The 17241-nt window shown below is 42.3% G+C and overlaps 1 protein-coding gene across 2 annotated transcripts in view; it reads left to right on the forward strand.

The window, feature by feature from the left end:
* Nucleotides 1–17241, forward strand: part of TTC7A (tetratricopeptide repeat domain 7A) — a 173301-nt gene that overhangs the window by 121016 nt on the left and 35044 nt on the right. For both annotated transcript variants that reach the window (XM_050893907.1, XM_050893908.1), the window contains exon 18: nucleotides 5774–5908. In XM_050893907.1, coding sequence (XP_050749864.1) covers nucleotides 5774–5908 — 135 coding nt within the window. The remainder of the gene's footprint in view (nucleotides 1–5773; nucleotides 5909–17241) is intronic.

Below are 17241 nucleotides of genomic sequence, written 5' to 3' on the forward strand. Positions count from 1 at the left end.
GAAATTGGACAAGAAGAATATAAAAGCTTAATTTTTAAAAAACTAACACTTAAGTCTCATGCTTTGGGGCTAGGGAATTGGGGTTTGTCTGAGTCTTAATCTTGAACATTTGGAATTAGTAAAATGGAAGTCACATGCTCAGCATATACGACTGAGATGGAGGACAAGTTCTTATGGGTTAATTTAACCCCCATTTACACCCACCAATGGTTAAAAAGCATTGCAAGGCTAGGTCTTGAGAACACAAACATTCAAACATCAAAATATTATTCAGTGTGTCTGCTCTTTTGTTTGTAGTGTTAAACCCTTAGGGTGTGTCTTTATGATATTGTAATCTTACTGATTCTATACACACATTTATGTAATTTTTAATCTGTTTATTCCATTTCCCTTTTATTACCCTTTGCTGAGATGAATCTTTGTGTTTTGTATAGGTCCTTTGTCTCATTGTTTATATGGCAGTGTTCTATAGTCTTCGGCTTGATTAAAGAGAACAGGCCAAATTCAGCACAGATAGATGAAGAGGATATACTAAACGAATATGTGCTGTTTGGCATATTAAAAATTATCTGGAAAAGGGAGTGGATATGACATGAAAGTTTTCTGGTGATACAAAATCATTTAGGATAGTCGTCACTTGAAGATAATTGTGAAGATTTGTGAAATATATCCTATCATCCCTGATAATGGGCAGTAAAATGGACTTTCAGTTTCAGTGAATATATGAAAATGGTTTGAAAAACACTGTAGGTAGTTTGCAGAATCCATCAGCCACTAGGCATTACAAGGAAAGCAATAAAACCCCAAAAATATTATTTGCCACAGTACTTTTGTTATCCATCCAATTCCCACTCTGCTGCTGAAACAGTGAGTGGCTTATGGTGCCTAGACTGTAAGGCTGAGCCTGGACTGATCCCTGCCCCTTCAACTCCAGCTGGTGCTTAATGGTATGTAAAAGGCATTCTGCGTGTGGATCCCATGCTCTTCTGGAGATCCTTTGCCTTGCTTTCTAATTGTCTGGAGAAAGGAGTGTGGCCAGGTTTGGGCTACACCCACTTCACAGCATGGTTTGAGATTTTGAGACCAAATTGTCACCAGCAGAGCCTGTAATATTTTGATGTGCTGGGGTGCCACCCTTCTAAGACTTCACTCCTGCCTCCTGCTCGCTCCTCTGCTGCAGATCTGCAGCACCTCCTCCAGAGTCACAGCAAAGCTCAGGCACGTTTGGTCTCTATGTAGTGCCCTCCTCAAAAAGCACTTGGGTTGGGTATCTGTTCCAGCCTGCTCTTAGCCCAGTTCTAGCAGCCAACATGCAATGGAGCAGCTGTAGTTCAGCAGAAAGTGCTGTATGCCGTGGTACTGCCTGCCAGAAAGAGCAAATTAATGTAAAATACAAGCTTTAAACCAGCTTTTCACACACATAAAGTGATTTGCACTGAATGCAGTTTGGTTTTAGCCAAGAAATTCATTCCTCTTCCACTTCGAGAATCTAGGTTTCCATGCTAACATGGTTGCACCCACAACGGACGTAAGGATGGGGCTCATACTGAAATTACACCATCCACCTTAGTGCAGGACTACCACTGGTTTCAGCAAGGGTCTGTGGCTCGCTGCTCTGCAGGCTGTAGGTGCTGCTGTTCTCCATCTGCAGAAAGGAGGCAGCTGGGTTTGTCCCGGTTTGGAGCCTCTTTGAAGACAGTAGGAGGTGAGATTGGAGAGTACAGCTCTAGCCCCTCTTGCCCTTGTGCCTCCCCAGAGCTGCGGCTGTGGCTGGCTGCTTTGAAGGAGGGAGGGGGTCTGATTTTTTTGCATCATTCTGGAGCAGGCTCTGGTTTCCATCGTGAAATCCCCAGGGAGCGTGCAGCAGTATCACTGTAATGCACAGGTGCTCTGTGATCTCTGGGCTCGTCACTGAAGGGGGGATTACTGCAGCTGGGTTTGACGCTGGTCTCTCCCTCAGTTAGACCACAATGAGATTATGTGCTGTGCCAGAATTTTAGGTTTGCTGCCAGGAAGATTAATTCCTCTTTATTTTCTTCATCTTCTTCTAACTGAAGCAGTGTTCCTAACTAAATTCACCAATATCAGTCAGCTGCCTTGCTGTTTCATTCTTTTTCTGATTTAGTCTTATCTTATAATGCTCTTGCCTGAAGTGATTTAGGCTAGGGAATTCTGTGTTTCTTATAAGCCTAGTAAATCTACTGAGGTACATTTCTATTTTGATAGCAGTTTTTTCATAGATGCAAAATATTAAAATTGGTCCTTCTTGGTCTTATAGCAACCCTAGAACGGTGCTTTAAAATTATCTAGATATATTTTGTATGGCTTATATGCAGAGCTCATCATAACAAAATGAATTTTGTTATTTTTATGATTTCTTTCCAAAATGTGTGGAGGGCTTTATTGTGAAATGTGAAGTTTATATTCTGTCTAGTGGAGCTGTTAAAAAGAGAAAGAGACTACACTAAAATAACAAATTGATGTGATATCTTCTTATGCCAACATTTGCATGCATTTTGAGGCATGACATTAAAGTTCTGTGAGACAGGTTTTGTGGGGTTTTTTTAGCATATAAAGATCTACATTTCTTTAGGAAGAGATATTTTATAATGAGACATTCAGAGCCTTTTTTTTAATGTTGCTTGAAGTTTTTTTGACTCCCACCACCACCCTGAGGTCAGAGTGATACCAGTGCGATACATGCCTACCTCTCCTCTCTTGGGAGACAGCTCTGGCTCTGGTAGCCTTCAGCCCACCCCCAGGGTCAGCACATTGCTTGCCTGAGGTTCAGAGCTGTGGCTGAGCCCCTTTCAGTCCAGAAAGGCCAGGCTGGGAAAGACCTTCTCTTACAGAGTTTATTTGGGCAGACAAGCTTTAAGGAGCGTTCTTGTGAGCGGTCCAGCAGAGATGGGTAAGAACAGCAGTAGCAAACGTGCAGGTATGGGCTGGGATGGAGAGAGCCTTTTCATCTGGCGTGTGTGTGTCTAGAACAAGGAGCATATCTGTGTCTGAGGCCAGACGGGGATGGGAAGAGATTGAATGGTCTCTGCCTAGTGTGGTTTGCTTCCTTATGTAGGTTGAAATGGAAAAGAAAATAAACATCAAAGGACTGGAATGCCAAAGGCTGTTAAATGCAAAGAGCCTCTACTGTAAATTGCTAAGTAACTTGGGTTCCCTTTTTATGGCTGTGCAGATTGAAGCACACAGCACTGGGCAAGATCAGTCTCAAATCGCAGGCTTTCCCCTCTTGGCAACTACCTGGCTAATGAAGAGAAGGAAAAGAGGAGTGGCTAACTCCTGTTCCTTTGAGTGCAACTAGCTCATAGTGATATTCCTGTAAAGCCTGCTTTGTGAGGGAAGGATGCTTTAGTAGATCCTAAGTGGCTGTTCAGCCTCACAGCAATGTGTGAACCTCTCCAAAAGGCACAAAGGTGCTTTACAGTGACATGGTCTCCTTGGATTGACTTGCAAGGAAAAGAGGATTTCCCTGAGCTCTGTGAGAATGTGAATAAAACACCAGCCCATGTGCTCACCTAATGCAATCAGACCAGTGTTACATACGGGTGTTTGCAAGAAACACAGGTCCAGAAAGCCTCTCTGAAAGAGGGCAGTCTTGGCAGAGAAATGTGATACTGAAAGTTGCTTTCAAAGCATACTAACATGATTAGGAGTGCTAATATAAGAATCTGGTTAGGCTGACTGCAAAATCCCCAAAGCCCATGTAATTTTTTCAGGTTTGTTAATCTAGAAGGCAAGAGGTCTGCCCTAACTTCAAAGTGCTCCAAAGAACATCACTAGCTGGCCTTTTTCTTGTTGCCTCTGCACTGCAAAGAAGCTGTCCATGTTTCGGATGGCTGGGGGTGAGTGCCTGGTAGTTTTCCCTGTGTTAAACAACCCTTGTCTGACTTGAATTCCTGGGAGTTTCGGTGAAATTTCTCCCAGGTGGAGGGGAGGGATGGGGGAGAGGAGCATGAGTGGGCAGGGCAGGGGGAGGAATCCTGTGCAGTGAAACAGGCTGAAGATGGATCTATTAAATAAACTGTTAAATATAATAAATTCTTCATGTAAAGCAGAATGGCTTTTACCATACCATTAAAGCTGTAATTGCTACATTACTGCACTGTCATCTCTTGGAACATTAGATCGGGAATGTCTTTGAAAATATGTAGGAATTTAAGAAATGCATCTAGGAAGAGCACATTTGCATTTTCCGAGGGAGCTGTGGGAGGCGCCTGCGCTGCAGGGCTGTTTTGAAGTTCTGCTGCTTAAAATGAATGACATTAGTTAGTGCTCAGATAATGGGACAAATATTTCCCATAGCAGTTTTAGGCTTCGAGTTGCACTTGTGACCTCTCCCTAGCCATGAGGCTCTCAGGGGCAGGCAGCGCTGCCTCGGGTTTGGTAAAAGCCGCGGGCCGTATCCTGCCCCACGCCGCACAGGTGTCTTTGCGAAGGAGCGTGGGGTGGAAATGTGCCTCCCCTCGTGCCTGGCAGAAGGCTGGGTCCCAGCTCAGCATTCAGAGGAGAGTCGGCCAGGGAATCACGGCCAGGGGACCATGCTGCTCTGCCTGCCGGCGTCATGGCCCCGGGGTGATGTTCTGCTGGTGAGGAGGTGTGGTTTGGCAATCCTCTCTTCAGCACACTCCAGCTGGAAAAGAATGCTGCCCCTCTCAGAGAGATCACTTAATACATATGCCCCGTGACAGGTTTTTTGCCCTTCTGTCCCTTCCTTTGCCGAGAGCCGTCCCAGCTTCTCCGAGTACCTGTTCCTAGGCTCTGCTGCTCCCTCAGGGTGGCTGCGGAGAGAGAAAGCAGGATTTTAACTCCAGGATCTTGTGGTCTACAAGGTCAGCCTGTAAGGATAGATTGAAGAGTAATGCTAATCAGCACAAGTGCTTCAGTCACAACAGCTCTCCAAAGAAAGAGCTTATCAACCTTAAAGTCACATTAAACCTACGTATATTAAAATATTTATTTCCCAAAGCTTTACAAAGCCAACTCTGAAATCTCATTTTGTAGCTTCTTATTTTGTTACCATCCTCTTGGTACCCCTCTGAGAGGTTGGCTCACCAGTATAATCTCACTTGCTGTACTGGAGAACGTGGTCTCTGCCCATGCGTTCTTCCTGGGAGTAGCTTTTGATGTGATGTTTTCTCCCAGAGATGTGGGTGCCAAATACTTTATTCTTGCGTAAATGTTACAGCGCATACTAAAGGTTAATATAGTCAAAGCACTGAGCTCTCTCTTCCCCAAGGTTAAATGAAAAACCACACTGCCTCTAAACCAGCAGAACAATATTCATGTCACTTGAAATGTGTGTGCTGTGTGAATGGTGCCAAGCTACTCTGTAATGCTGTACTAAGATTTTACATTAGTGAGCGATATTTTGTAATTGTATGGTGACAGTGTGCTTATAAAACAGGTTACTGATAAGTATTCGTGGGAAATATTTGATGGTAGAGCTCTGCTTTCCAGATAAGCAAAATACGGTTGCTTCCTTGATGAATGCTAAGCAGACCTTTATAAAATTACTGTCTGTCTCTTAATTCGCTTGTTTGAGCTGCAGCCCTTGGGTAATTTAGTGGGTTTTTTTCAGTAAATTAACCTTTCATAAAACGTGGTTCTCCAGTTGGTCACACCAGAATTCAGTGGAGTTCTTATTACATAAAACTGATGCAGTGAGTGGAGAATCAGACCTGCTGCCTTAATGAGTCGAAGAAATATCCTACAGAAGTATAAAATGCATTATCGTTCTGGTTTGGTTGCTCCATAGGATCACAGCGAGCCTCTTCCCTTGCTGCATCAAGACTGGAACAGGCCATGTCTGAAATAACTATGCAGAGCAGCACAATGAAGCAAGGACCTATGCAGCTGTGGACAGCTCTTGAACAAATTTGGCTACAAGCTGGTAAGTCCTGGACCACCTGGAGTTCCTTTTTCCCTCCAGTGGTGAATAAGATGACATAAGTATTAATGGTGTAGTTGAAATCAGTAGCTGAAAATCACCTTATTCCAGCAGAAAATCTGCCTATCTATCCCAGCCGATTTTTGAAATACCACTTATTTGATTCAATATAACAAAAAAAATACTGGAGTAGTACAATTTTTTCAGCTCACCTCAATTTTTCCATAACACACAGAAAACTTCAGTCATCACTAAAATATGGTTTTAAAAGAAGAGGGTAGGTTGTTATTCATTAACAAGTGGTAGTTGGTAGGGGTAATTATTTTCATTCTCCTTTTCCTAGGTGCTTCCCTGTAATAAGACTGGGAAAACCATGTATTAAATGTTATTTAGACCGGGAACTTTCCAATCTTTGCTGAGGTTTAAGTGAAAATTATTAAAAAGAGCAAGTCCTCCACTCATTTTATCCTTGACTGTGTGAATCTCCCGAGGACTTGTAGGTTGCCTGTCACTTTGAGACACTCATGCAGAGATGGTACAGCAGAGCGCATAAAGGGAAAAGAGAACAGTGAGGAGGAACTCTACCCAGAGGCGATCTCCAAACTCATGAAAGGGTTTTATGTAGGACACTTGGTGAGGAACAGAGTTGCCCAGCACATTCTGCCATTTGCATTCCAGCATTTCAGGACTGATAGAAAGAGTTCTGACCCTGCAATTTTGCTCTTAAGCGACACAGCTTTTTTTCCACAACTGGGCCCACAGTTGTGCGCCTGAAATTACGTTTGAGTGCTGTGATTGCTTCTTAGATGTCTGCTACCATTTGCAACGGAAAAAAAAAAGCAGAGCGCACTGGAACCTTGCTGATAATTTGCTATTCTGTATGCAGGAGAACCTTTCAAATTCTCATTTAGCTAATCTGTACAATTGACAATTCTCACATAAAACCTGCCAGTCTCACCCTACTTCTCAGCAAAGATTTTTATAGCTGTTTTTGTGGGCCATTTCCTACCAATTAGACTTCAGTTCTGGTACAAAATATGTGACTTTTTTTGTTACAATTTGACTAACTATTAAAGAACAAAAGAATTTACCTTATGGAATGCATCATCCTCTAAGTTAATCACGTGTTCACTTAATGGCTTGTGTGTATGTAAATTTCAATGATGTGCTGTGGGCTTCAAAATCACTAGCAAGATTTTGCTTTATTCAGTTTATGCTCCTGATTTAAGGCTGCAGAGGAGGCTGCTGGGGAGCAAAAAACCCAGTTTATTGTGATGAGAAGTTAGGTGTCTGTTGTCCATCATCCTGCAGATAGCTCTAGGCAGTTTACATTTTTGCTGCTGTGTGAAAAGACAAGAGCAATAAAGACCTAGTGCTTGCTGTGACCTAGCTGTGAATTGGTACGATTACTTTTCAGTGTAAATCGAGTGCCTTTCTCAAAGGTGTTAATTAATTTTTAGATAGAATCTATTTTTATAAGCTGTAACTTTTCTGTCCTGTTCTATCATTTTTTAAATCTTTGTTTTGTTTCATGCTTACTTTTAACTGGACTTGAATCAGGATTGATATTCTGAAAATACATATTGTGACTGTTTTGTAATTTCGTTACTGAAGTCAGTTATTGTTATGGATGTCGCTTAATGAGCTCTTGGTGAGGTACTGCCCATTCTCTTCTCGCAGTAGTGTGGAACTTGCTGCATTCTGGTATCCTGAGGGATGAGCAGAGATGCAAGTATATTGGGGTAGTCTTTACTCTCTGTGGAGAAGGGCACAGTGCCTGAATAATTAGAGGACTTCTTTGAAGTGGGTCAGATCTTACACTGGGCTTAGTGAGTGGAATAGTCCAAAAGGGTATCGCTGGCCCTCTGTACTAGAATCTTTCCCATCTGGAAGGAGGGGAAGGGAGGAACAGGTATACTCATAAGTAGTTATTAACTTCCAAAATAGAGATGTTTCATAAACAACAAATTAAACAGAATGCGTGGTTAAAAACAGTTGAGGTAGTCACATGCTTTTGCGTTACAGCTCACCCCAAAATTAACAGCTGTGGAAAGCAACGGGAGGTTAGCGTAACATTCTGACGCCTGTGTCTGGAGTCCCTTCATATTTATGAAAGAGCTGCACCAGTATGCTGTAGATTTCTATCAGATTTAGCTTGGACTTGTCCTTTTTCAGTCAATGACTCATCTTGTGACTCTAGGCAAGTTCCCTAACTTTTTCATACCTCAGTGTCCTATGTCTAAAGGGAAAAAATGTTAATCTGCCTTTGGGAAATGACTCGCGTATTGTTGTTTTTGTTGTCATTAGCACTTTAACCTTTTTAGTGTGAGTCACAGATCTTTAGATAAAATTATTACAATTTCCTAACCTCGTACTACAGTAAATTTATAACAAAGCATCTGTCCTTTTCAGACACTAACAGGACACAGCTGGCCATGTCTCTCTGTGTGGGTATGGATTTAGAACACCAGGCTGCAATCGTGTCTGGGTTCCATTAGAGCCATTGCAGTTCCCGTGCCTCTTCATATCCCAAGGCATGAAAACTAATGGTACCAACCAACTGATCCGGGTAGAGCTTTCTGCACTTAGATTGGAAAGGGGTATCCAAAACCAGCTATCCCACAGCTATGTCAGGCTGTTCTTACAGCCCTCCAGCAGCCAGGCCAGGCCACAAAGCCAGCACATACACTTGCAAAAGGGACCGTTAGTGGGTGGTAGCTATCAGATGGTGCTTACATAGGGTAATCCTTACTGTATCATCCTCCACCTGCAGCTGCAATAGGAGTTCCTGCCTTGTGCAGAAGCATCCTCAGTCCCTGGGAGCTGGAGAGCCCTTGTTGCACTCCTCATGGGTCTCACAATGAGCGCATGAGAGTATGTGCATTCCTTTAACAGTGGCTGAAGGTGAGGCTGAGAACCCTGTGCAAATAGTTAATCTCTTTTGTGCTGTGATAAAGATACTTATCTCACGCATAAGAGGGCATAGACTCAGTGGTTTTATCTGTAACTTTTCTGGGTTTATGACCAGCACAGTTATGTAGGGAAGATAATAAAGCAGCAGCTTTGGAAGTGCAGCTGCTAAGTCCAAATGTGCTGCACTATAATGGATGCTGCACCTTGTCTTTCCCTGCAGCAGCAATGCTTAGTGAACTTTGGCAAGCTCATTTTTTGTAGCTTCCTGGAAGCAACCAAAGAGCTAATTGATGGATCTGTGGTCCCTAGAAAGAGTCCTCTTCTTCTCTTTCACACTTCCAAATAAAACTGTGAATTCTCACTGTTAATCTTATGTCCAGCCATCTCTTGTAGGACCAGCTGGGAGTACAGTCATCTGCAGCAGGGAACTTAGAACATTTCTTCAGTGGGCTTCCATATATTTCTGTTTTCCCTGCAGGTGGTCACAATTAGCTTTGGAAGAGCACAAGGTCTGCTGTCCTCAAAGACTGGAGAGGTTGTCCACTCCCTGCAGCAGGCATGCTTGGAATACTAATAGGCATACTCTGTTTTCAAGTGTTCTGCAGCAAAGACACAGCTTGTCTGGTCCCTTTTAACAATAACCCCCCCAGTCCTCTTGAAATGTAATGGCTTCTTAAAAGGAGAGAGTCATCTCATTAGGCTTTAACATTAATAAGCCTAAACATTATTCTTGGTCCCAAGTTTGAGAAACAGCTCATTTCAGGGAGTACTCAGGAAGGGTGCTGCAGTGCCCATGCTGCGGTGGTGCAGCTCCAGGACAGGTGGTCTTTATGCAATCCGTATGCTCATTTCTCCTCTTTGTTCTACTTTTCATGACTGAGAGCTTGAATTCAACTTTGAGAGAAGAGAAGGAACTTCTGTGGCATTGGTAAAGCTTGTTAACTCCTTCTACCTCTTGTTGCAGGAAGAGCTGCAAAGGGAATCCTAGAGATTACTGGTGATAATGCTGCTTATGTTCCCAAGAGAAATCTCTGACCTAGGAACTATTTCTACCCCTTATTTCCTTTTTAAAGTCATGCCAGTAGTCCTCCTTTCTGTTTAGAAAATACAGTCATGCTGTTTGGCTAAGGAAAATGCACTTGAAATGGTTCAAATTTATGACCAAAATTTACCTTCATTTGACATTTTTATAAGATCACTTTTGACCCAGAGAGCAAAGCATGTCAGTACTGAAAAGAAATAGTTTTAATAGTTTTAAGCTCTTTGGGTAACTGGAGTGATTTCTTATCTGAAGTATGTGTGATTATATTTCCAGGCAGTAATAACTGTATGCTCTATTTATACGGAGCATTTTAGAATGCTGCAAGCGAGTTTTAATAAGAGTTCTAATATTGCAGCTCCTGTTGCTATATTATTTTAAGCTTTACTTTTAACTACAATGTCCACTTTGTTTGTCTTTACTAGTACTTTATATCTGACAATTTAGCTTCTTGACTAACCCAATACTTTACCAAATATGGCCACTCACAGCAAAGTAGGTCTGGTAATTTGATCTAAGATTGGCTAAATGCCTGCTAAGCACAGTCTGTGAACCTCACCAGGTAGACCTAAGGCTAATTTAAAGGAGCATTTAAAGAAAAATGACTAGGATAACTATTCCATGTACTCACAGTGGGGCTGGAGTGGGCTACCTGCTGTCTCAGTAACATGCTAAAGTTTGCCCTAGGAAAAAAATATTATAATGAACATGCCACGAACAAGAAATGTAGAGAGCCAGTGTAGCAGAGAACAGTGAGCTAATGGAAAAACATCTGCTCCCCTGAGTTATGTACAGCAGGAACTTTTTTTTTCCCCTTCACAAAACGCTTGCGATTTATTTATTTTATTCTGTACAGGCCAATTCCTGGGAAAAAGCTGTGTTAGAGGAGATGGGCTTTGTTCCACGAGAACATGTCGTCAGGGCCAGTGGGCTGGAGTCTTCAACCCCAGCTGGCCGGTGGCCGCACAGCTGCACAGCAGGCACCCCGGCAGTAGCCAAGGGCACAGCCGGGCGCTCCCCTGCTGCCCCTCAGCTCACCCAGCACAGCTTGTATTCGCACAGCTTACACACGGGTATTTAAATGCTCTTCCTTCCCGAAGCTTTTAGCAATCCTAAGCCCCCTCAAGTTATTAGCTCTGATATTAAAGGTGTTTATCAGGTTTGGAAGACATCGTTACTGACATTGCCAGAATAGCTGGGATCAGATACTGTCTCGTGACGCAGCACTGGTTGTTGAAGCAATTCTTTATTTTTTCTTTATTTTTTGTTTTTAAAAAAAAAGTGCTTTCAAATTTTAGAATTTCAAATTTAGAACTTCCCCATTTACTGCTTGAGTTCTTGAGCTCCTTAAGCACTGCTGATTTTTGTGGCTTTCTACAGTGACACAAAGCAGTATGAAAAGCTGGAACCTGGCAAGGGGGAGCAGGCGGGAGTCCTTTATTACATAGCTATTACTGAGGAGAATAAAGGTGTACTGCAAAGATGGCTGCCCTGCAGTGTTTACTTACTAGGAGGGATTAGGAACACTTCACACTGGAGATAGAAATGGTAAAGTGAGCTGGTTTGGTCCCCTTTGAAATGTTACTATTGAAGTTAAGAAGCCAGCAGTCGTCCTGCTAAGCCTCCTGGTATAGCAAGCTCTGTCCTAGGCTTTTCTGGTGCAGGCTAAGGATCACCAAATTCCCCATTTCTCTTCATCTGAATGTCCTCAGGGGGATACTAGCTTTTGATCTACACTCTCCAGCTTGGTTTATTTTATTTTCTATCAATGATGAATTTAAAAAGTCAAGAGGAGTCTTGGCCTTATATCAATACTGGGCATTTTGGATTGCCTCCCCCATTCCTGAGGCTTCTGGATATTTCTCATTGCTGGAGCAGGACGTGAAACTTTGTGGTCTGATAATCTGTTGGCATGGATGGTCTTCAAAGAGCACATGCCATTTCTTGAAATCTGGGACATGCAAACAGGCACGTGTGTGTTGAACACTCACTTGTGAAGGAAATAGGCAGCAGCTAGCAATGCTCTTTGTTAAGCAGTCTGTAGATCCTTTGCCAAGAGATGGAGAGAACCTGTTGCACTGCCAGTGGTACCCAGAGAATGACAGAGGGTACCAAATACTAGCATTTCCTCAGATGCTCAGTAAGTCTTGGGCAAGTGATAAAGTGTACACAGTCATGAAGAAGGAAGCAGGACATTTATTCATACCAGAGACAGAAAATAGGAATTTATACTTGACTGGGCTGGAATATGAAAACTTAGAAGTCCTTTCTTTGACTATAGCCAGTAATACGTGTTTTGAGAGTGGGTACAAGAAAACCCAAAAGGTGCCCTTCCAACAGAAGCATTTTTATGTCACCCTTATCAGTGGTGGCCTTAGTGCCTAAAAGATGGTGGCTTGCTTCTCCCAGCTGGGAAAGAGCTGTTTCCTCACCAGTGAGCCGGGCCCCACTTCGCATAAAGGAACCATCTATCTTGTAGTATTTCAAGTAATGTTTTGACTGCTCCATTTAGTATAGAAGGTAGCTTGTGGTATTTCTGTGTCGCTTCCAGAAATTTTCACTCTAATGCTGCATTTGTAAATAAAGAAGCTTAGTGGCCATTTCAGCCCCTGTGAGACCTGAAGCTTGGAAATTTAAAGCTGGTCCCTGGACTCCAGTTAACTACCAGTTTGCATGCAAAGACAGCCTTTGAGATGTAAATCTGTTGCCTCATTCAAAAGAGCAAGTGGCTGAGCTCAGGTGGATGGGAACACGTGGCAGTTTGTTCTTCATTTCTGTATCGAAGGTTTGCATCAAATGAAATTATTGCAGTCAGGATACAGCTTGCAGAATCTTCGATCTAATCTGCCCGCAAATTGTCAAGCTACTGCATGCAGGGTGGTGTCATAACATAGAACAATGACTAAACGTCACCTGCCAGAAAGGAAAGGCAGCGGGGGAACCCTTTGTCACGGTAATAGCCCTGTATTCACTGCTGAAGGCTGAGCTGTCTCAGAGGAGCGGGTCTTTCCAGCTGGCTAAGGGCTGCTGCAGTAACAAGCATTAATAGCTCCTGAAGGCAGATGATGTGGAACAGAAATCACCTCCCTACACATCCTCACAGGTGCTCTCACCTTCTTAAAGTGTGAAGGGCTGCTCCCCACTGTACCATCCTGCTAGGCATCTGGCTGCATTGCACTGGCCATGTCGCTATGCAGTAGCATTTTTGGGGTGGATGAGAGTAGATAAGCGCTTTAGATCCAGCAGGCACACACAACCAAGTGATGTGGAGCAGTCTACTTGTGGGAGTTAAGTGCTGCATCTTGGATAACACCAAACGTGATTCACAAAGAATGAAATTTTGACTCTTGGGTTGTTCACATTGCAGAAATATATTTCAAATCCATTTGTTTTTTTGGCTAGAATTACAATTGTTGCTGCTTCTGTGGTGACAAGCACAATCACTCTTGACACTGCTTTGAAACACTTAGGAAACAGAGAATAGAGTTAGTGTTCAAGGTGATGGCAAGCAACTCTTCCTCAGACTAGCACTGTGATGCAGACATGACTAGATTACACTGTTGTTACTCCTCTGATGGACTCCCTAACAGAGCTCTGTCAAATAATTTATCTTGGAGACAAAAAAAGGAGCCTGACTGTAGGAGACGCGGCTTTGTCGGTGTTCTGGGAAGTGCTCTCAGTCTGTATGTTTGTTACTGGTCTTTGGAGAGTGAGTAGATTATATGCTTCTGGCAATTCTCACATGATTAAGGATCTTTACTGTGGATGAGTTTAAATGCTAGCAGAAACAGCTGGAAGAACTAGGAGCTCATATTAGGAGCTAATGATAATCTGAGTGGAGATGCGTGCTGCTCTCAGGGACTGGACCCAGCATTAAGACTGGTGTATCAGTGGAAGTCTAGTTGCAAGTCAAGACAAAGGAGGCCATAGCCACAAGAGGAGATGACAGTTGTTTGGAAGAACAGCAGAGTAGGCTGGACAGTACTGCAAGAGAGCACAGATGGGAAGCATAAGGCGGATATGAGAAAGAAATGAATCATGCTAGGCTGGACCTTGGAGTCAGCTGGATAGCTGCTTGTGGTCTCAGTGGGTGCAGGCTCAAGCTTCAATTACTGAATGAAAGGAGACAGTGCATGATTCATCCTGTCTTTGCCCGTCCATGCAGTACACTGTCTCAGCCCATACCTATAGGTAAAAATGCTGAAATATTTCCTAATAATCATTCACACTCAGAGTTCCTAGTATTACTCCAGAGAGGCTAATAGAGGAGGTGGTACATCCAGGATGATCTCTCTTTGCTCAGTAGCGTTCAGAGAGCCTTTGGTGGTACTCAGTTCAAAACAGAATGTAAATTTGTTTAAGTTTTTATGAAGATGGTGTTAAGTGAGAGAGAGCAAGGAAGCTTGCAAACATGGCCTTTAGATTCAAAGCTGTGAAGAATGTCAGTACCAAGAACAATGTAGTCCAACAATTGGAGGTTCATAAATGGTTTCCCTGAAGCGTTGAACCTTTCACAGGATAAGAATTACAGATCTTCTGTACCTGTGTCAGCCTGAGGAGATACCCTCTGCTTTGGAGTGGAATTGGGTGCCATGTCTCTATAACAGAACTTCCTTGTGAGGGCTGCTAATTTGGTTAGATGTTTATTTACAGCATGGTTAGGTGATATAAGGAGATACGCTGAATAATCCAGTGGAGAGAAAGCTGCTAACCCAGGTAACGCAAAGGCAGGTGTTTCAGTACTTTCAGTACCATTGAGGAGTCAGTAGTATTACCATGATAAATTTAATGAGTCCTTGTTTTTTGGGTTTGATTTCTGCCTCTAGCTGTGTTTTTATTCCATGTTGCGTAAGTCTATCTTGTTAATCTGTAAATAAAATGAGTATGTAATAGAAGTGAAAAATGAGTTTACAGAAAACACATTTTAATGCAGGCCTAAATGATTTCCCTTAATGTCTATTTTTAGCTGGGTGGGTGCAATCCTTTCCTTTCGTAACCCAAAGGCACCTCTCTCATTCTTTTTTTATGCAAATTAGGCCTCCCACACCATTAAATCATTTTTTATTGACTATTGAGCCTGCAAAGAAATGGACTGAACTTTAATGTGCTACATTACCATACCATAAAATACAATTTGTAGATCTTATTTAGATTCCGTGTTGCCGCACTTCCTCTAAATAATTGTTATTACTGAAGAAGATTTACAGGCACCATTGAAAGAAAGAATAAGTACTCTCCATTTTGTATGCATTGAAACCCTGGCTGTGCGTGATTTCACATCTAAACCCCCTTGCTCCCGATTCTGTTCTGAAATGAAACAAGTCACATTATGCTGTTAGTTGCTAATAGAGCTTTTAATATGGCAGTATCCAGAACTTCTCTTGACTTCAAACAGTGCCAGGATTTTACCCCTTCTTTTGTGCCGCTAAGTTTGTGCTAACTTTGCAAAAGAAGTGTTTATCTTCAGGCTGTGAATCGTCACTTTGCACATCCCCATCCTCATTATTGCCACACGCACGGCATCAGCTGCTGTGCAGCACTTGGCAGGAAAATTTCCTTTGGAAGTGCAAGTAAAGTACTGTTCTCCCTCAAACTTTTGAATAAAGCTGCACACATACTCAGCTTGACAAGGTACATGGCCTTGCTTTCTGTTATTGAGATAGCTGCAGCCTCTTGGAGCCAAGGGAAGGGATGCATGCTGAGATTTTATAATGATTAACCAGAGAAAAACATATATGAGTCACTCTTTAAGAGTATAGCTCTTACCAAGGAGCTAATGTTTTGCTCATGTTGACAGCCTTGGAGAATGAAATTTATCTGCAGCACAACCTAGGGATGGCTAAGAAATATTTGAGCATTTTCTTGATGATGTCTCACCCTTCTTCTAGAAGGACCACTTCAGAAGTGGAAGGGTGTTCAGCCATGCTGTCGTTTCAGTACACAGTCATTTTCAGTGTGCCAATAGAAGTGCTATTTGTGGTCCCAGTCTCATGTCAGATAGGCCAAGGAGGAGCTTTCCATGGTCAGGCAGGACTGCCTTTGAGATGCTCTCCTGCTTACCTTTACCCAGCAAGCTCCATGTCAGCATGCCAAGTCCCCACAGTCATCTGGGTCTCCCACCATTTTGAAACTGGCAGAGTTTCAAAGCTATTTGAGAGGAATTTTCAGGCTAATTTCCCCCCTTACAGAGACTTCCTGAGAATATTCACTACCTTTAGAAGTCAGGGCATTTAAGGTTGTGTCTAATTTCAGAATTATTTAGCTAAAGGTGGAGCCTGAATTAGTAATTTCCAATTGGACTCTTGAACTGTCAATACTTATTGCATTACCATATCAGTTAAAAAAATGAGACTTTGAGCTTTTGCAGTGATAACGTGTAGAACACAAACAGGTTATGGACCAAAGAGCAATGGCTGCTGTATGAAGAAAGAGAATTATTTTATACACATACATGCATACATATATGTATATCTAAAAACACAGTTTCCCTTTTCAGTTACATGTGGCAGTGAAAATTGAGTATCACTTTTGAAGTCTTTTGCAAGGATTTAATGCATAATAAATCTAGAATTAGAATAGACTATTTCAGTTGGAAGGGACCTACAATGATGATCTAGTCCAACGCAATTATCATCTAGGCCAACGATGATCTAGTCCAAATCCTGAGAAATGTTAAAGTTTAACCATGAGGTATGTTATGAAATTTATGTTTAACATGAGAAATTATTTGATTAACAAACTGACAGTCAAGCACATTAGTATGCCTGTTACAAACCCCCCCCCCCCCGCCCCCCCCAAGAAAAAACCACTAAGATAGTTGCTGATAGCTGAAGAAAGTAAATGATGGAGCAGTCTCTTCCAAGAGCTCTCTTGTTTTTCTGTAGAGTATGTATGAGGAAGTAAACATGTGAATACACAATATAAATAAGTCTCTATGGTAAAAGCCTTTTGATTTTAATAGTCTCTGAAAAGTTAAGAGACAGATATCTCATAAACTAGACAAATAAGCAGAGAGAAACACTTTTAATCATCTTTTAAAATGTGGAAATACTCTTTCAAATAAGTTATCTAATGTCCAGCTCGGTCAGGTGTATCCTATTACTCTGACATGTTTAAAGTTCTCAGTAGACAGTGATGGCTTATTCTGTTCTTTTTTTCTTCAGATTATTTGGAAATACATATGATGGCTCCAAGTGGCTACTAGCCCTGCTTCCTTAGGGCTCAGTTCAGCACTGTTTACATTCCTGATTGAGGAATCCTTAAGGCCATCCTTTGTCAGGACAACACCTAAAGATGTCCATGAACATCTGTATAGAGCCCTTAGCGTTAAAAAAAGATCCGTTCAGTGAATCCACTTGTGATAGTAAGCAATAACCATAGTAGT

The sequence above is a fragment of the Gymnogyps californianus genome, chromosome 3, assembly GCF_018139145.2.
Source record: "Gymnogyps californianus isolate 813 chromosome 3, ASM1813914v2, whole genome shotgun sequence".
Classification (NCBI taxonomy): Eukaryota; Metazoa; Chordata; class Aves; order Accipitriformes; family Cathartidae; genus Gymnogyps; species Gymnogyps californianus.